This window comes from Populus alba, chromosome 10 (assembly GCF_005239225.2).
Source record: "Populus alba chromosome 10, ASM523922v2, whole genome shotgun sequence".
In the NCBI taxonomy this organism is placed as follows: domain Eukaryota; kingdom Viridiplantae; phylum Streptophyta; class Magnoliopsida; order Malpighiales; family Salicaceae; genus Populus; species Populus alba.
Genome location: NC_133293.1, coordinates 6,166,346 through 6,188,256, shown reverse-complemented (window position 1 = coordinate 6,188,256; position 21,911 = coordinate 6,166,346). Strand labels below are relative to the sequence as shown.

Below are 21,911 nucleotides of genomic sequence, written 5' to 3'. Positions count from 1 at the left end.
TTTGAATGAACCTAAATAAACAATTCAAATTTATATGATTCTTATCGAATATTTCAACATTTCAAATAATAAGATAAAAAAACTCACCATTTCAAATGTACTCTAGTTACGCTTATATCCAGATGCAGTACAAGGCAAGCTTAGAACTTGAATTGCAAACCTTTGTAATTATGGACATTCATCCCTATAAGAATCTCACCATTAAGCTAGAGTTTTTTTTATCCCTTGTTGTTATAGCAGCCTCAATGCCAAACATCCCTTTTGCATCCTTAAATGATTCAAGTTGTAAGTCAATTATGCACATTTTAGTTGCATCAGACACCATTCTTTCTAAGTATTGATATGATCCAATTTTAATATTGGCATTAACCTTTAAATTAGGATTATAATGATAATAAGGATTCAAATAATAAGCTGCTGCATGTAAAGGTATATGGAGTTGAAGTTCTTATCTTACATCAACAATATTTCATATAGATATATAACTATAAAAAATAAAAATAAAATATCATTACAATCTAGAAAAATCTCAATTGAAAGTATCTCTCTAAAGACATTCATATTAATAGAGGACAACATATGAAATAAACAATTAACAAGATAAATATCTTTTTTTCACAGAATTAAAATTCACTTGTATCTTCCCTTTTGATTGGTATGCTGCTTTATATATAAAACTCATAGTTGGTTTATCATCTGAATAAACTAATCAAAGAAATTTAATTAGAGCATATGCTGCCTTAATACATATAGTGACATCATACCAAAAACCTGTTGTGCAAAACACCATTTTGAATTCATTTCCCTTCTTCTATTCCTGAAAACCTACATGACCTCTATTGTTTGGAAGTAAACATAGTCATCAATTGTATTTTATGATCATTCAAAAATCCTATAGTCAAATATACAGTAACAAATTGAGTGGCAGCATGCCTAATCAAATCCTAATTTCCTTTTATAAAGTGCCTTAACATAGAAATAAGAATAGTTCTTGAATAAATATATAAGGTGATTCTCCTCCCCTTAGCAATAGTTACTTGATGAAACTCTAGTTTCTTCTCAAAATCTTCCAATATCAAGTCAATACAATGGGCAACACATGATGTCAAAAACAACCTCTTTCTTTTTTTCATTAATAATTGTCCCGCTATCTTATAATTTGTAGCATTATCGATGATTATTTGCACAACATTTTCCTCATCAATCCTCTCCACAATGGCATACAACATCTTAAATACCTTATTAGCATTCTTGGACATATTAGAAGTATCCACTGATGACAAAAAAAATTGTCCCTTTAGGACTATTAACCAAAAAGTTACAAATACAACATCTTTTTTTTATTTGTCTATCCATTAAACATAATTGAACAATTTGTTTTTTTTCCATTCTAACTTATACTCAAGCAAGTTCATTATTTGATCCGCTTCTTGCTTCAAATACTTCTCTATAATATCATGGTAAGATGGAAGCATGAAACTTGGCCTATGTTTTGCAACTAATTCAAGTACCTTAAGAAACTCAGGGTTTTTTACTCATTTAAATGGAATTGCACTAATATAGAAAAACCTTGCAATTTGTTTACATGCTTCTTCTCTAATGTCTTTTTTTAGTAATTGATTTAGGTTTCTTTGTGTACTTACACTCCCACTAGTTGCTCTTTTTCCTTTGTCCTTGGAGCTAATTTCTTTCATTTCATCATCATCATCATCATCATCTTTTCCAATCTATTGATGACCATTTCTTTACTTTTCAGTTGCTTCTAGATTTTTCACCAAAACACCCAAAATCATCTACTTAACATTTTTTGGTACTTGTTGGCACAACTCATCATCCTTACGAGTACAAACCAAATGATATTTGAAATGAAAAATACCTCCACTAATAAATTTTTAACAGTACTTGCACTGAACTTTTCTAGGATTTTTATCAATATCTATACCATGTTGTCATCCCACATCAAGCCTATTACCAAAAGAATTTTTTCTAGATGTCATATGTTCAACAATTCAAGAATCAACTTAAATTAGCCTTGTAATCAATCCAAACATTATATGATTCTAATTAAATTTTAGTTAAAAAAAGTACCATAATATGTGTGACTAAATGAATAAATAGGTCGAATGAAATGTAAACAAAATAAGATATTGACATAAATAAATTGGCATGTAGCTTTGTGTTTTCTATGCTAAACAAAGGTAAGTGGACTTGAGTATTATTCCTACTGTTAGTTGCTTGGGATTCTAGAGTAGAAGTGCTGGTTTGATAATAATTCCTTCGTTCCTAACAAAAAAAAAAAAATTCTAAATCCAGACAAGTTTTTTTCATTTAAGCTAAAACTATAGGTACACTAAAATGAGAAAAGACTACATGAGGGACATATTTTTGTAATGGTTTTTTGTGTTATACATAACAATTCATATAATCTAGAAGCATGCATAAAGAACTTGTAAAACTAAAACGATAAGATGATAATATTATATAATAGATAAGAGTGCATATAATCCAGAAGAAAAAGAGTAAAACATGCATCCATACCATGTTGCAAAAATGTTGGTTTTGTTGATTAGAAATACCATAAAATTACTCAAAAATGGAAACAGTTGGTAACTTCAAAATTTATGACTCCTTGATTTTGTTCTATTTTAATTTCTTATAACCCATATCTCTTACAAGACTAACAAACTTCTTTAGAAATTTAGAACTCTATTGTTCTTGTAAAGCATCTACTATTTCACCATCTTTAAAGTTACTGGATTATGACTCCAATAATTGACCTTGAGTTCTAAAAAACATAATAGATTTTATTGTTAAGATATATTTGCATGTCAAATGTACAAGAATAACATGTACAAGAGCACGGGGACTAAATAAAACAATTTGCTCTATCTTCTACGTTGAGATGTTTAAAGGGGCCTGATGATCAAACCTGATGGATATCCATCTTAACTTAATGAATGCAATCAATGATATCGTCCATACTAGCTTACTGATGTGACATTGAAGATTAAATTCTCATAAGAAAATCATTTAAAATCTACTTACAAGTTATTAAAAAGCCATAGTTCTATCATCTCGTCAAATGTACGATTCAATTTCTTCTGCCAGCTCTTAGGTCGGATCCCAAGTTCCTAACTGCTGCTAACATATTTATTTTTTTAATTCTTTATTAGTAGAGTTTTACTTTGGAAGCTCAAATATTGTTCTTAAATTATCTATATGTCAAAACCTTGAATTGAACCGAATAGAGAAAACGTTCTCACTTGAGGAGGAGAGGGGTTTGTTTGCCATTAAAATAAGCAAGGGAAGAAATTGAGGAAAACAAAAAATTCCTCTTTGTTTCTTTAGATGAAGTGGAAATGACAGTAAAGGGGTTTAAGACCAACATTTTCATACCAAAATCTTATCTCTTTTGGGCAAGTCATCCACCCCCCCACGATAATTAATTATTTTCCCTAGTAGTGATCAATTAAGAAAATTAATTCAGAAGCTCCATATATAAAAAAAACTTCAAGGTTGTAGATCACTCACTGGTAGGTTGCAATTTACATATATAATTCGTTTCCACCCAAATTGATTGATTTGCTTCTAGGAGTAAAAGTTAGTGGAGATTTGAAGAATGGAGAGGATGTCATCACCCGTCAGTGAGTGGAAAAAAAAAAACAAAGAGGGTTAAAGGTTATAGAGAGGCAGATTGCAGTGATGATTTGTTTTGGAACGCTAGGAGGAGACTTTTTGGTGCAATATATATATTCCTTATAAACTCATAAAATCAGGTTATAAATCATGATTTTACACAATTTCAACCAATTTCAATAATTTAATATGAATTTATCACTTTTCAAGTTTTTAAACTGATTTAATACGATAAACATATATTGGCTTGTACAATTATATAATTTCATGAGTCAGTTCGTAATTTTAACAATATTGATACTAATTATACCAAACCAAAAGGCAAAAAAGAAAAGAGATGCAGCAAAGATGTGCTCATGACCTAATGGGCATGAAAAGGCAAGAAAAATCAAACCCAAAGTTTAGCTTGGAAAATAAAAATCAATTTTATCACATTTAGAGACACGATATTGTCTAGGACTCTTTTACTAGAACATTTATAATTATATTTTTCAATTAGCTCTTTGGAAAAAAATCAAACAACTAAACCTTTAATGTCGTTATATACGAAGCTCCATGTAGTTATCAATATGAAAATCATATATTCTTTATAACTGTACGGTAGACACATTATTGCATGGATATTTGTTTTAATAATTACATTAAAAGGTTTTTTTTTTTTTTTAAATGAGTAGGAGATAGTTGGATAAACTGCTCCCAAAACAGCAACCCATACAGACCGAGAAACCATACACATAACAGCCTAACATGGAACCATAACAAAGGGAAATTACAAGAAGCAATGAGAAGGAGAATCTACCAAGAAAGAGGATGAACATAAAATAGAACGAAGCCCAGCAAACCAAAAGGCATGCAATCCCTCAGATTAATTGCCTTGCTCCCTTAAATTATTAAGTGTCCTATGAATATCTATTTTAATAATCATGAAATTAAATAAACTAGATTTAGGGCACAATGTAACTTCATGAGTAATCTATTACTCACAATGGTGAGAAAAAGATAATGAAGGTGAGCTTGAAACAAATCCAACAAAAACTAATAATAAAATGTTAGCCAAACTTATCAATACAAAAATAATCATAATAACTTATTAGTTTTCTTTTTCCTTAAAATAATAAGACCATTAGCCTTCATCCCATAGTCTAAAAATCCCCAAATGCTTCTCATACTCTTCCCCATTTCAATAACTTTAATTTTAGTTAATGTTTTTTTTGTTATTTTAATCACTCCATGCTTATCGTTTACGAAAAACAGGCCCCAGATGTGATGGAGGCTTTTCATTCCTCATAAATAAGTTCACTTTAGTCCCCACATGCCAAATTTTTAGATATTGATCCAATTCATAGAAATGGTTTGAAAAAAATATTTAGATTTCAAATTTTTCTTTATAAATAATTCAAATTGTCTACTGATAAGTTTCATAACATATTTAAATTCATAACTAGACAGGTGCAAATTACTATAGCAATCTCGTTTTGGTACTTTTTTTCCTGCATTTTCAAATCAAAAATGAAATTGAGAATTTTTAATTCTTTGAAGGTTGCATAGGCAGAAACCTACTAAGCAAATTGTAAAACTTCTTCTCTAATTAAAGGACTTGTTTGCATAATTATACGAGCTTAGGATCAAAGTGTACAAATGCGTTTGTGCGAAAAGAATCTATCAGAAGCGTGTATCAGGGCATCATTTCCCTAAATTATATCATTACTCCAATCATAGAAAAGAAGATCTGGCTCCAGAATCCTTTTTTAATTCGAAAAGAAACGAATAAAGATGACAATCAACAGAGTGCGATCCATCATGTGTGAATGGGAAAAAACAGTGCCAGATGTGTCGCATATCCCAGTTTCAAACTTCGAATTCTGTGTTTCCAAAGTTGCTGCTAGCCTGCAGCTTGGACCGAAGACCGAACGAGCACTCCACGCAAAAACTTTAGACAGTGTCCCACAGTTTCTTGACCCTTTTCAAAATAAGTTCTATCACTTCGCAGCAAAAACCAGGTGATGGCTGCAGCTATTTGTTGATTTAATCTTCTAACATGAAGAGTATATATCTTTTCATTTCATACATGTGTTATTTAGTTCCATTTCTCTTTCAAGAATCAAACCGGCAATTTCCCCTTGAAAAGAAAGTGTTGCTGTAACATCAGAGCCCTACATATATGAACATGGTGCGCGAAGGTCAATACATGGATGCTTGGATCAATTTCGGACGGGGTAATGGATGGCTAGGGAACAAAAACCTTCGTAATTATCTCAATGATTACTCGAGCAATGTCAAGCACCAATAACAAAAGTTGCTGCTTTACATGTGTCTTCGAGAATCTTGTGTATCTTAAGACTATCAAATCTTTCTTTCTCTGGTTACGAAGCAAGTGGTGCCAAGAGCACCTTCTTCGGGGTAAAGAACACAGAATATCTTTATAGTTGTCTCTTTATTAAAGAACGTTCTTTAATTTCTTTATTGGACCTGAAGGGGGATAAAAGAAGAACACAAATACGTTTTTGAAACCCAATAAAACGTAACCCCTTCCATAGGCAATGCCATTGCTTGCCCCGTGAGTTTACCTTAGTCTTCCTTGATTAGTCTGCACTCAAAGAACAAGAGAGGCAGAGAACTGGTAATTATAAGCTCAACCCAATTACTTTTCCATCATCAACCAAGAAAAATGTCTACACAGCAGCCTCAACAACAACAACAGCAGCAGCAGCAGCAGCAGCCTGTTGTCCTTTACCCGAACACTGTCGCAAGGCAGGCCTCATCTTCCCACTCAAATGGATCATTTGGAACCGTTTTTATAGTTCTAGCAGTGATTGTTGTTATATCAGCTATTGCTTGCTGTCTTGGAAGGATTTGCAACAAGCGTCTAAACAAGCAGAAAGTCAATAACAACAAGCTAAGTCAGCAGCACAGTCAACACAATCTCACCTTTCGTCCCAAGGAAAGGGAAAGCGATATTGAATTTGGGTTTGACAAGGGATTTCCAGAGGCCAGGCATGCTAACATGAAAGGATCAGACCCCAGAGGCCACAAGCCATTCGGAAATGGTCATTTCAGTGGTAGAGGTGAAACAAACACTTCTGCTGGTGATCATGGCGAGCCCAATGGTGCTCCATGAATGAGTTAATTTCTTTGGTATATTCACCTACCTTGGCCTCCTTGGCTGGTGCCGTTTCTATCAAAATCTGTTTTCTCTAATTTCCATTGCAGCTAGTTTGAAATACTATGTAATTATTATTTGAAACAATTGCATTGGCTTTTATCATTTTAACATACAGTAATTAAGCTCATTGGAGGAATATTCCTGTCAACATATTTACTTCAACTCTTTCCACCATTCATTTAATCCTTGTGTGTTATAATTTTTAGCCAACTAACTAGTTAATCCCTTTAGTTAAAAAAACTCAATATTGAATCTCTGTATTTTTATGTCTGTATGCGTTGTTATTCCTTCTCTCAATTTATTTCTAATAATCGATTTTTTCAATCTCCATACTGAACATAAAAAGAATAATTTAAAAAGAATCGTCAACAAAATATTAACAGTCAACTTTAGTATTATGTTCATTACCAAAACTCAAATTACAAAATTATAAAAAATACAAGGACTAAAAATTATTATTCCCTCACCTCACACAACTTGATGGAGGGACTAAATTATAAATTCCAAAATCATAATGACTATCTCACAAGCCAAAAGGACTAGATAATTATTTATTGTTAATCCAGCCTCGACACACACATGTATGAGATTCTTTTTTTTATTATTATTAACGTGAGTGTCCAGACCAGTTTGCGCGCACCTTAACTAATTCCATGGGCCCTAAAGTTAGCGATCATGTAAGCCTCTAGTGCCCATCATATGAGTAATCACAGGGTTCAAACCTGAGATCATAAAGTGAGGAAATCTCTTAGTCCCAAACTCTAGTGCCCATAAAGTTTTAATATCCTCAAATAAATTTTTTATATATATATCAAATTTAATTTATATATTATCATTGAATTTGGTTTCTAAACACAAATCTAAAGCCTTTTCCTTTAAACATTAAACTTTTATGTTGTGTTTATGTGAAATCATTTTCTCGCCAACATATTTCTTTAGGCTTGAGAGAAAAAGAATAAATGAATAAATTGTTAGTTTAATATACCATGTAGCTAATCGGTTGGTTAAACATGACATTATTATATTCGTGTAAAAACATATTATTATTAATAAATACTTAATTTATCTTTAATATTCATATAATATTATATTAATGAATCTAATATTTGATTTATGCATCTAGAGTAAATATAAAGTTCATGAGACAAAAATACTTTGCAAATGAAATTTTAATGTTATAATTATAGGATTCCTATTGCATTAAAGCATTGTTCTTAAAATATTTCTAATTGATGCCCTTTTAAATACTGGATATTTATTAGAGTCGTAGAGACCGATATATATATATATATATATATATATATATATATATATATATATATATATATATATATTATGAAAAGAAGTAGTTATTCTCATAAGTTGAGGTATAAGAGATACCGAGAACTAACATGTATGTGCTTGTCAAAAGACATGTTCACTGAATTGATCTATATAAGAATTCCATATGGAAAGATCATCTATTTCTATGGAAAGGCTCATATGACGGTTGTGTAAATGATTCTTAGACTTAAGATCACTAGGTTATATTATATAAAGAATGTTGTACTCTGATCTCATTACATGTTATCTTAATCGAGGTAATGAAGGGGCATATATTTAGTATAATATGAATTATATGAAGATACATGAGTAATCAAGAGATGATTCTTCACCCTGGGTGAATTATAATTTTATATATATATATTCTCAAATAGCATTGACTGAGAAATCATTGGCCAAGATGGAATGAGATTTGAAAAGAGTTTCAAGTCTTATTCAGACAATCAATGACTATTATGTAGAGAACAAATATGATTTAACAAGACATATATATTTTATACTTTAATGTTAAATCAGAACATTATTGATGAAAGAATATTAATTCCATTGAGAAACAAGTCACTGAAAGGCTAAGCTAAATCACTAATAATTTTTCTAATATTTGGGGAGATTATGATATGTTACTAAACAATGCATTTGATCTTAAAATATAAATTAATTAATTAATGAACTGATAATAAATTAATTTATTTAATTAGAATTCTATTTTATATTTGGACCAACATATTAGGAACCTAATGGGTCACACATATTAATAACTATTAGTCAGAAATTAAACTATGATTATTTAATTAAGTATGACTTGATTAAGATATATTTTAGAAATGAAGGGCTAGAATATAATTAATACAAGGATTATATTTCTAGGTCTAGAAAAATCAAGTAAGGACTTGATAAAGTTAATTTCTAAAATAGTCCTTGATTAACATATGAATATTATTCAAGAGACAAATTGATATTTTTCTAATTTATAGGGTTTTTTAGATTTTCTTATAAACAATAAGTTATGCTTCTTATTTTTTAAGAGGGTTATTTGTTAGATATAAAATTATGTAAGTAAAAAAATAAAGAGCTAAGTAGGCATAGTTATCCCTCTCTTCTAAATAAGGATTTAAGAGATTTTTTAATAATGGTTTGTGTGGATTATCATTGGAGGTTGGACAATTAAACAACTTGTGGTTTGCGACAACCTATTCTTTAAAAAATTATTCAAAGCCGAAAAAGATCAGATCTTCAGGTAATATATCCTTTAACAACTTTATATCTATCTAACAATATCCTAGGGACTCACAATTATATTTTTTATTTGTTTATGTCGTGTGTATGATCAATATTCAAAAACCCCTACATAAATAAGCTTCTTTTTTACTTTGTGATTATCTTTAATAGAAATTCAAGTACAACATGTCCTTATAGGTGTAAACTTTAGTTTTTTCCCCTTGTAATTTATCAATCTTATACTCCATCTTTATAAATTAGAATTTCCTAACATCACCCTCCTATTTTTCAAAACTTTCTATGTTATCCCTAAACATTAACTAGCCATGAAATTTGAAGTGGGCACACTAAAATCTTCAAGTTTAATCACATGTATGATGACTTAAGGAAAATGGAGTACAAAAGTGAAAAAAGGTGAAAAGGTGACTTTTTAATAGTATGTTAAGGGTAAATATGAAAAAAATATTTTAGAAACTATAAGGGTAACATTTGTGAGACCAAAATGGAGTTTACCCAATCCTTTATGTTACCTAACATGGCTTTCTTCCAATATCAATATTGCAACCACGTTTAGTTATGCAAGACTATAGACCAATGAATAATGGCAGAAACTCATTCATTTTGATTTGTAACATAAATATTAGATAACTTACTCTTGGTTCACTGAAAGGCAAATTAAAAGTTAGGCATTATTCGTTTTTTAGTTATTCAAATGTATTAGACTAGTGAACATGAAATCTTAAACTATTTAGTTTTATGTAAACCAAGATAATAGTACTCATAAAGTTCTTTATACAGAGATTGTTTTTTGTTCTTACTATTGTGTTTATTTTGGCTCTAAACAACTCGGATTAAAAAAAAATGATCATATTTCTCATTTATATAGGTGATCTTTCATTAAAAGTATTATACTATACTTCATTTGGTATACCAAGATATCAAAATCATTAAGAGCACAATTTATTATTTATCACGTTGTAACTAACACGTATTTCATCATAGGAATAAGTAAGAAATAATAATTTTCTAGTGCTATCGAGAATGTTATATGACTTAGATTTTCATTTGAAACTAGATCTTGAAATCTTCAATCAACTAGGTATGATACCATCATTACACTCTTTTATCTTTAAAGGTTTTAACCCTATTACCCTCGATGAACTATACATAAGCTCTATTGACAAACATTTGGATAGAGGATCCATAATATTTTCCTTTGATTTTTGTATAGTTAATGGAAATAATTTCATTCAATAGCAAGTATTTAAAAGTATTATATATGCGACATATATATTTAGACTTGCCATTATACATAATATTTTGTGGCCTTTTGATATCTTGGTTTTGGCTAACATGGAATATCTATGCTATAAGAAAATTTGAATCCATTCAACTTCATCTCTAGTTTTATTAAGAACAATAAAATATAATTTCATCATGGATCTTACGACACATATTTGTTTAGAGGATATCCATGATACAACTACTCTACCAAATGTGAAGACTTATCCACCCGAGGATTTTAAATCCTTAGTGTCGGATATCCAATTAATATCACTACACCTTTCTAACACAGTTGGGTAACCAATATAGTGTAGCCCATAGTCCAAAATATTCCTCAAATATTTGAGTACCTTTTTTATTTCCTTCCAATGGTGTATATTTGAATTACCTATAAATATACTTCATTTATTAACCAAGTAACCAATATTAGGCCTTATGCGGTTTATAATGGACATTAGGTTTCTAGTTATTTGAGAATATTTTAATTGGTTTATTTCATTATCTCTATTCTTGGATAGATGTACACTTATATCAATTAGTGTTTTGACAATGCTATTGTCACTTTTAGAAAATTTGTCAAAATTTTTCTCAAAATAATAAGATTGTGACAATATAAATCCATCAAATGTCATAAAAATTCTTTTTTCTAGTATGACATCTGCAACACCCAAGTCTTTCACATCAAACTTGTTAGTTAATATTTTCTTAATAGACTTGATCATGTGATCATTGCTGTCTAAAATTACCATATCACTTATATAGAGACATGCAATGACATAACCTTTATATGTGTTTTTCACATAAATGTATTTATTAATTTTGTTGATTTTGAACTCATTTGACAACATAAATTTGTTAAATTTTTCATGTCATTGATTAGGTGTTTGTTTCAAATCATATAATGATTTGACAAACTTACAAACTTTATTTTTTTGTCTATTAACAACAAATCCCCCGTGTTGTTCCATGTAAATCTTCTTATCAAGGTCACCATTTAAGAAAGCTATTTTTATATTAATTTAATATATTTTAAGCTTGTTAATAGTAGTAATGATTATTAAAATTTATATGAAAGTTACTCTTGACACAAATGAATATTTGTCAAAATAATCTACACCTTCTTGTTATCTAAAATCTAATTTTTTTGTTTAATTATATGCAATATATTTTTTTAAAAAGCATTAATTCAAATTCAATAGAAACAAAATAATTTGCTAGTATAACACATTTTCTTCTTATTAACTTGACTTGACCCCTCGACATGGCCCTTTACCTGGTTTGAGTTTCAAATTAACCTTGTTGGAATTGACTTAATTTCACCTACTTGACATGTTGTGTCCAAATATGACTCGGTTAACCCGGTAAAAACTTGATTTAAATATTTTTTTGTGTTAAAATAGCATTTTTTTTTAACTTTTTTTTAATTTTAAGATGACAATGTTTTTTATTAACTTCAATCAACCTACTAAACTTGTTAGTCAGGTCTAATTATTTTTTATATTAAAAATAACTAAGAGAGGGTATTAATCAATATTCAAGTAGGATAAAGCAATGAAAAAATTAACAGAGAGAAAGAAGTCAATTGGTGTAGGGCTTGGTCAACTAGGCCACACACCTACCTTCCATCAAAGAGTCTAGGTTTTTTTTTTTTTTAATTTAATATTTATTCTTTTAATTTATCTTAATACTACAAATTAAAACCACACCTCATTAAATTTACATGCAGTCATCTTATCAAAACCTTCACAATGAAAACCACCATATGAGAGGAAACAAAAAACATAATACAAAAATGTAAAAAAAATAAAAATTAATAACTAGAATTAAAAAAAATTACTATTACATCTCCAATAAAGTGTAAAGACACTACATTATAATTCTACTGTTAAAAACCCGGAGCCTTTTAGTTTATTTTGTAATTATAATTGTAAAGTAAAGTTGGATTATATTTATATGTTGTCTAATTAGTTATTTGTCACGCATGAGTTTTTTTTAGGTCATCTAAAAGTTAATTGAACCCTAGGTTACCCAATGGGAGGCAACCCTCCTACCTTGTACACAATAATCAAATATTTCAGAGTAATATACTTCCTAGGGCTTTCAAAAGTTTCAATAATATATGCAATTCAATCCTCATAGTTTTCAAAATTATTCAATTCAGTCCTTGCATCTCAAAATTTGCTTGCAATGGGATACTTGATTTCGATTTTTTCTTTTCTTTTTAAAGCTAAAAGTCTCTTTATGTGCATATATAGATCGATAACAAACATATTCGTTTCAAGTAACAAAATACACATTTTTCAAAATAATTTTTCTTCTACCCAAGTAAAATTTAAAAGTAATATTTGTATACTCAATGTATTAGACAATCATAATCACAAGAAAATTAGCAATATAACACACAAGTTTTCAAATTATTCGATTCAGTCCTTTTGGCGCAAGCACTAAAAAAAAGACTACATAGCCAAACATGGTGTCATGTGGTTGCTAGAAGCAGGATTCGTGTAGAGCTAGTGATATCAACCGAACCCAGATGGTTAAACTGATTTCTTGCATTATGAAACCCATACTTGAAAGGATTTGACATGGACGAGGTGAAGTTTTTTTTTTTTTTTTTTTAATTATTATTAAGAAACATTTGAGTAGTTGACTTGAAGAACATTCCTCCAGGAAGAGGCTGGAACACAAGCCTTGATCCCGCTAATTTGGTGGACTTATTGAGCTTTTTGCAGCCAAGCTTGAAGGTTTTCTTCGGTTTTTACTATAAATAAATTAACTCTGCTAATGTGATTTATGTGTGAAAATCCCAGTTCAATATTTTCAGATAGAAAAAGATGAGAAGATAATAGAATCTATTAGAGCTCAATGTTATGTCCCTCTCAAACAAGAAGCTATGATTGGACATTGTCATTCCAATTCGAGCTTGAACAAGTACTGTCTTGATCAAGGTTGTTAATTTCATTCTGTTTTATCTGAAATGACCGAAATATTTCATATCAATTCAAAAAACAGAACAAAATAGAATAAATTTCATCTCATTTTAAATCTCGGTTCGTTCCAAATTTTTTGGCTAAATTCCGCCCGAAACGTTCCGGTTTCATTCCACATGTTCCGTTCCGTTCTTGAAAAGTCATTAAATCAAATTGAACCTTGCTCAATTTCATTAATTAAACCACCCGATTATAAAAAGCTCTTTTTCATTATTATTTTCAATACCAATGATATTAATAATAATATTGAAAATTATTATTACTATTTTCATTAACAATAATATTAATTTTTTAAAATTAGATTTATCACTAATATATATGGTTTATATTCATGTTGTTTTTTTTCATGTTTATACTTTGTAGGAATTTGAGCAAAATAAGGGATATTTTAGATTCCATTAGCCACTTGATAACATTGACCTAACTTTATATTTAAAATATTTTTGTTAAAACATTTTACTTTTATAATATTTTGATATTTTGTTTAAGTTGAATTACTTTAACTTAAAGATCTATTTAATCTTGACTATTTAGAAATATTTTAAATTTTAAAATTATATTTATTTGACATTGTATTTATATTGCATAATTTATAATTAATTTATCTTGAATTTGAATTATGTTGGTTGAATATATATATATGTGTGTGTGTGAATAGTACAATCCCAAAACAGCACGTAAAACACTTCAAAACTAAAATATTCCATTCCAATTAAAAAAACAAAATATTTACCGAAAGAAATTGACAACCTTTTTCTTAATCTGTTTCTTGAAGAGAATTTGCTGCTTTCCCGTCGCTTGTTAAGTTTGATTCCTCAGACACAGTTCCTTCACCCATGAACGCAGCCCAATAACAACCTTAGCTTTGAAGGAGTTCCAATCCTTCGAATGAAGCTTCATCATTTGTTTCATATGCAAGTCAATTTCCGCAACATGGACATATGAAATTGTCAATTGGAAAATCCTCTGTCTCGAGAAAATCCTTGCATGATGAAAACTTTCTGAAGCAATGAGCAGGTTTTCCAGTTTGCAAAGAGAGTTCTGAAATTTATCCTGGGTCGGAAAGCGATGGCTGCAAATCAAAGAATCTTGTCACAGAAAGGAACAGGAGGACCAGGATTGAAACTGGTCTATTTTCTCTGAGTGCCCGGGGCCCCAAGATATCCAAGGTTAACATAGTTCTGTATATTTTTGCTGCTACAAAAAGCTATTCACTGTCGTTGTTGTATCTTCTTCTTTTTTTCGGGTAATTCTGCATTTTATGAATATTATAGATGGATAAAGCTGCTATTCTTGGAGATGCAATAGATTATATCAGCGAATTGCTAAAGGATGTGAAAAACCTCTGGGATGAGATCAGAATGCTGAAGAAGAGGAATGCAGAGCGAGCAGCATGGAGCTAAAGACTGCAAAACTGGAGACATGTCAAAAAGGCTGCATGTCTTTCACTAAGGTAAACCAGGATCCCTCTGGTTTTGTTAAAAAGGGAAGGACAGAGGTATAGAGAGCTTCCAGAACCTAGTACGGTTCTTATTGCAAAACTTAAACTCTTTTCTTTACTGATATACTTGGACAAAACAATTTGAGCCATTGAAGTTCAACATGCTTCATGAGACCATCAATTTCTAAATTGACTCTTTTCCCAGATTCAATTAGAAGTGGACCAGATTGGCAAAAGACATTTCCTGCTGAAGTTCCTTTGTGAAAAGAAGCGTGGAGGATTCGGGATGTTGATGGAAACTATCCATTCTTTGGGGCTTCATATCCATGATGCCACTATTACTACATTTAATGGCAAGTTTCTGAACATTCTCAAGATCGAATCCTGATATTCAGATGGAATCCACATTTTGGATACGAATTCGACATAAATTCAGTTACACAAGCTTGTTTTCCAGAGAAATAGAGGTTGACAGGGATATAAATCTTCAAGTCAAAAACTTCAGCAGTTCTCTTCTAGAAGCACCGTATCTCCTTTTCTGCTATGTATGTTTGCATCACTCTAGTTTTAACTACCTTGTATCAAATCTGCAAGGCGGATAAGGATGTTCAACCAAAGAGATTGAGAGAGTCATTGGTCGAGCTAACAGGGTACCTAATTCAGACAGGAAGTAGTCAAAATTAGAAGAATCAGGGAGTACTCTTTCCAGAGTTTGAACATATGTTTACATCAATATTAGCTTTCTATCTGTCGGAGACATTATTATTTTCCCCTCCATTCGGGCTTCTCTTGTACAGTGTTTTTCTTCAAGCAGGACCTTGTACAGAAGCAAGATTAGGCAAGCCATTCTAGAAAATTTATGCTTCCTGAAACCAAGAAACCGATCCTTCTATTCCTTAAACAATCCTCAATTTCAGCATTTTCATATTGACAGACTAGCAAAAAATGTACAAGACAAAAGGGTAACCTTCGGAGGTAAAGTTAAGAATATGTTCAAATTTGCATCATAAGCAAAAGTTTCTTGCAAATGTATATGCAACGCAACAAAACTTTTTCTGTCTTGCTCTATTATCAGTCAGACAAGGGTGCTGGTTTGAGTGACACCGCGGCTAGTAAATACATAAAGCTTTGAGTAAGATACACTTTACAAGCCTCCTTGAAACTTCGCTGCACCTTTGAGGGAGCTAAAATTGCAGTCAAATTTCACAGGAGAAGGGGAAAAAAAAATTAACGCTAATTATGCCTGGTGAAGTGAAGTGCAAATTCCTTCAGATATCACCTTCTTTGGTGCTACATATTGATAATTTCAAGGAGATCTGGAGGTTGGCCATGTCACCTTCATCTAAACTGGCATCTACCATGGCTTCCATGTCGGTTCATGGCTTGTGTTTCTGACTCGCTACTCGTGAACTAACTTGATGCTGGAGGTTCACGGGATGTGTATATCTACCAGAGTAATCTCCACTGGAAGTGTCAAATTCTGAGCTTCCATTACTGCCAATAGCCATTCCCCTGAATTTCTTAATGTCTAGACTGTACTGAACTGAATCATATACAGCGCTCTGACCAAATCTCACACCATTACTTAGATCTGGGAGTTCACCTTCACTATCTAATGCTCTCACCACCTAAAAGAGTGTACCAAGAAATTTAGCATTCCAACCAAAAGCTACAATAAAAAAATACAATCTCCTATATTTACTAGTCACGCAGGCATTTTGCTCATTTTGGTTCTCTTATCTAAAAAGAATCCCTGACAAGGTTATCTATAACAAAGAGAAATTGACAAGAAGCATATTTAATATCACCTGCACCATGCGTGGCCGCTTTGGAGCTGAATGGCGAACACAAGCAGCAGCTGTCTCAACCATTCTAAATAGTTCACTCTCCACGTAATGCATTTCGAGCCGTGTATCAACCAACTCACCAAACTCGCCGGTTTCAAGGGCATGAATCAGGAGTGGACGAGCCTGCCACAATCATAATAACAACACATTGTTCAAAGGATAAATAGATTGCAGGGAAGGAAATTGGATATGCAGTTCATCTAGCTCATTACCAAAGTAACTAGGCTTGAACAAGATAAAGTACGCTTGTTTACTGGCAAACCATTCAGATTAGGAAAGAAAGTTCTTATGTTAATTTTTTTTCTAGATTTATGAACCATTTCTTATTATAGCCGGGTGATGATTGGGATATATAATACATGCACACAGCTACAAGCAAGATACTGAAAGAAGTCATTTGCGTCAATGCTTATTCATACCCATTCAACCAAGCTTTCATCCCCCAAAGGCTGACTTGCATCGACTGGTTTGCGCCCGGTTATCAGTTCTAGAAGCACAACTCCAAATGAAAATACATCAGACCTATCTGTTAGTTTTCCACTTGATGCATACTCAGGTGCCAAATACCTGAAAACCATAATGAATATTAGTAAAATGTGATGATTAAACCATTACCATAGTCCAGTATATTGCAATCCAAGTTGACAGAGAGCTTGTTCACTAGCTTACCACATACAATTCAGACAAAAGGGTTACCAAAATGCTCTTAACTTCTATAATTTGTTTCAGAAGAAGGTGATGGATTGGATGACAAAAATCACCTAGGTTTTCTTTATTTCCTTGGAACATCTATAATTGGAGATTCCACTTTACTACTCTGATCCACATTCGAGCATAGATTTTGTTTATCGAGGGTATATATTGACCATTTAGTCATTTACACCGGAGAGGATAAAGGAAAGGACGGCTAGGAGACGGGATAACAGGTGAACAGAGGCATCCAATCTGAACAGAGCTTACATATCACCGAAAACCTTAACATACCCAAATGTCCCCATTACTCGAGTTGATACGTGGGTCTGAGCTGTGTCATTTAGTCTGGCAAGCCCAAAGTCTGCAACCTGTACATAAAAATAGTTCTCAAATAACAATGCAGGACTAACTTCACGTTAAAGAAACCACATGTTGAGGGAGGAATCCAAATAGAAAGTCATGGACTTGCCTGTGCCTCAAAAGCATCATCCAACAGAATGTTCGACGACTTAATGTCTCTGTGAATAATTTTTGGATGACCTAGAATAATTAGATCACAGGATGATCAGAGGAAAATTAATCATCCTTCTTTTTAAAAGAAAAATGGGAGAGGAATTGTACACCACATAACCTATTTAAGGAGAATAAGGATAGGAAGACATACAATCTTCATGCAAATATGCCAAACCCTTTGCAGATCCTATGGCAATTTTGAGTCTATTAGGCCAATCCAACACTGGCATATCTTTTGCTGCTGGCACAAATCGGCAGGGCATAATCAAGTCCAAAACATAATAACATAAAAAATTATAAAATGGAAAAGAAAAATCACCTTACCATGCAAATGATGCTCGAGAGTCTTATTTGGAACAAATTCGTAGACGAGCAAGCGTTCATTGTCAGAGATGCAATGGCCCACCAAAGAGACCAGATGTCGATGATGGACACGACTGATAATTTCAACTTCAGCCTTGAATTCCCGTTCACCCTGTCCACCACCCGCCTTTAGCTGTTTGACAGCAACTGCTTTCCCATCTGGCATGCACCCCTTGAAAACACATCCAAAGCCACCCTCACCGATAATATTTTGACGAGCAAATCCATTTGTTATTTCCATCAGCTCATGGTAGCCGAAAGAGGTCTTGGAACTGCTAATGACACCTGAGTCAGGGCCCCCTCCGTGGTGTATATTCCCTCTTTGACTCCCGTAGCTATCAGACTGTGCAGTTGGCGAATGATAAGAGAGACTTCCAGGTCCAGCGAAACCCACAGAGGGTTGTTGCTGTCCGTAATAATATTTATCTTCAATAGGAAAAACAAGAAAGAATTAACGGATTAAATCATAATATATTAAGCAATGGGGCCGCAGCCTCAAAGTAGATAGGAACGTTTACCTGTTTGCACAGTAAAGTTTTTGGGCGGAATGTAATGGCTGGAAGGCTGAATCCGTCTTTTTCTCCTCCTTTTCACAGATAAAAAGATTACCACAATTAGCGCCATAAAAACTACTCCTGCGACTGCAGCAGCAGCCGCAGTCACGACTGTCTTGCTTCCAGTTCCATTACTTTGATTTCTTGGTGGATTGCTGACCACATTGTGATTTTTTGCATTAGCGATCGATGACGAGCGGCCCGATGACGAGACTCCTGAATCGGGAGGACTATGAAATCTAGATTCTGTTGGATTGGGTCCATTTGACGGAGTGCTATTTGATTCCGATGGCTTGGGTGGTAGATTTGAATTGGGGGGAGACAAAGAGGGTTTGGATTCTACTGGGGGGGGAGGAGATTGTTTTGAACCTCGAGAGGGAGGTGGAGAAACAAATTCACCAGTAGGGGGAGGTATCGCAGGAGCAGGAGGAGGGGATTGAACAGATGGAGGAGGAGACTCGTTCTTTGCAGGGGTAGGAGGAGGAAGAGGTGATGGAGGTGGTGAGTTTGGTGGTGGAGATGTTATCAATGGTGGTGATGAATTTGACGGAGTGGAATTTGAGACTAATGGTGGGCTACGAGGTGGAGAAGAGTTGGAACTCGACGGTGGTGGTGAGGATGGTAATGGTGAAGGAGGAGAGTTTGAAGTGGCCTGTGGAGGCGGGGATGGTATAGGTGTTGGTGGGGAATCACCATTAGTAGAAGGTGATAGCGAAGCTGACGAGTCATGATTGACGGCTAATGATTCTTCGCCAACAGGAACTGGAGGTAAAGAGCCTGAACTGGAGGTGGAATTTGTGCTAACTGGCAAAGGAAGCAACTCATTCGATGAAGAACCCGGCGGCGACTCCCCCACCGAGCTCGACATTTTCCTAACCTTCCTACTTATAATGAATTTTTCCTCTCTCTCTCTCTCTATATATATATGTAACTTTCTTTTCTCTCCCCTCTTTCCTAATGGAATTTTAGGTTTCTCTCAAATGCATTCACAAAATATTCTATAAGATTTTCTATGGTAATCAAACAAGATCTTTCTTGTCATTAATTTCCTCCCGTGCATGCATGCGAAGAAAGGCAATCTCATTAACCCAAGACTATTATTTTCTCAATCTGCTAATCAAAATTTGAAGATGCCCTTATAGGCTACACATAAGAAATCTTGAAAATGTGCTTGCTGATCATCCCTAGTTAAGCACAGTCAAACAAGGAATCTATCTATCAATCTATCCCAAACCCAAGAAGACCAAGCGAAGATGTTTACGAATCAAAGAGGGACAAAACAAGAAAAAGAACCTGGAAATGTGTGAGAGAGCGAGTAATCAAGATTGATTTGCAGAAAGTGTTGATCGATCCCATGAAAAGCGTAAAAGGGGTGTCTTCTCTCTCGTCTCCTCTGCTCTCTCTCTCAAAAACTTCAAACAACCTTTCCTTCAAATTCTCTTTGCCTTTTTAAGACAGATGATTTTTATTGCTCTTATCTTGTCTTTCATATTACCGCGCGCGCGCTCTTTCTCCTCTTTCAGGCACTTGTAGGCATGATTTCCGTTATTTCTAACCACCACTCTTTTTGTTTTCTGTCTTCTTTTTCTTTTTTTTTAATATAGTATATATATTTTTGTACATAAATCTCTTTGCTTGAGTTTCGGGTTACCGCGCATAATTAAAATAGGGTTGGCCCATATGATAAAGCGATTATGGGTCTCAAAATGGTTATATCCCATGAAACCCCTTCTTCTTTTTCTTTCCTCACCGAAATATAAGGTTTGATATTTTAAGGCAGTCTGATCAAAATAAGATATTGAGTTTTACGGCTTATTTTAAATTAAAAAAAATATTAATATTTTATTTTAAAAAATAAAACAGATTAAAAAATTAAAAAACAAATATAATTTTGAACCTATCATATTTGATTTAATTGATCATCTAGGTTAATCTAAACAAAATTTTAATTGATTTTTAAAAACAAATCTGGTCGGTTAGGAGTTGGGTCTTATAACGACTTTTTAATCAATACAGGTTTAATAACTATATATTAAACTCTTTGTAACATGTTTAGGATTTGCTCATTTTAGTTATGAAATAATCACCATTGTTTTGATTATGCTATTTGCATATTCTTTTATAATTTCTATTTTAGAGTAAATTAAGTAGAATGATCAATTCTACTCTTCTCAAGTTAGTGCTATCATGTGTTTTTTCATATATCAAGTTAGTGCTAGCATGATATATCATCTTAGTTAAATCCTACCTATTAGATTCTCATTGAAGGGTAGAATTATTTCATATAATTATTAACTTTAAAAATAAATTAATTGTCCTAATTAGTTCACATTAATTATAGCAGGTGAAAAAACTTTTCCTTCTAATCAAAACTTGTTTTATGCATGGTAAAAAAAAAAAAATACTAAGTCCATCTAATTTCTCATAAAAACTCTATTTTTTAAAAAAAAAATCAGATTTATATATATTTTTTTATTCGAGGAAACCCCACCCCCTAGAAAGCGCACTTTTTGTGGGCCCAGGTGAGTGAGTAAAACCCCGGCTGTCCTAAGCTCTTATAAGAGGTGCATGCCCTGACTCGAACTCAAGACCTGCTGTGCAGATTTAAAGTTCTTTGCCACCATGTTACGCTCCTTGGGGACTATATAATCTTAACTCTAATTTAAAAGATCCGGTATTATTTAAAAGTATCTATTTGATAAATCAATAAATTAAAATAAACTTGAAAATAAACTCATTTCGAAGTATTTATGTTTAATTAATTGGGGAAATTACCAACAAATTATCACAAACTCCATTAACTCACTAAACACTCTTACACTGTGATATAAAGCGGGCAGATAGAAATTTGAATTTGGAGAATTATGGATTAAAAAATTTAATCTT

General features: G+C 32.5%; 1 protein-coding gene across 1 annotated transcript; it reads right to left on the bottom strand.

Moving 5' to 3' along the window:
- Positions 1 to 16,089: 16,089 nt before the first annotated feature.
- LOC118045426 (proline-rich receptor-like protein kinase PERK13) lies at positions 16,090 to 20,451 on the bottom strand. Its single transcript, XM_073411863.1, has 8 exons — positions 18,990 to 20,451; positions 18,433 to 18,897; positions 18,260 to 18,346; positions 18,065 to 18,135; positions 17,887 to 17,963; positions 17,322 to 17,469; positions 16,864 to 17,025; positions 16,090 to 16,683 (listed from the first exon to the last, which is right to left on the bottom strand). The coding sequence occupies exons 1-8, from the start codon at positions 19,891 to 19,893 to the stop codon at positions 16,432 to 16,434; spliced, it is 2,166 nt and encodes a 721-aa protein (XP_073267964.1). The 5' UTR covers positions 19,894 to 20,451; the 3' UTR covers positions 16,090 to 16,431.
- Positions 20,452 to 21,911: the final 1,460 nt, after the last annotated feature.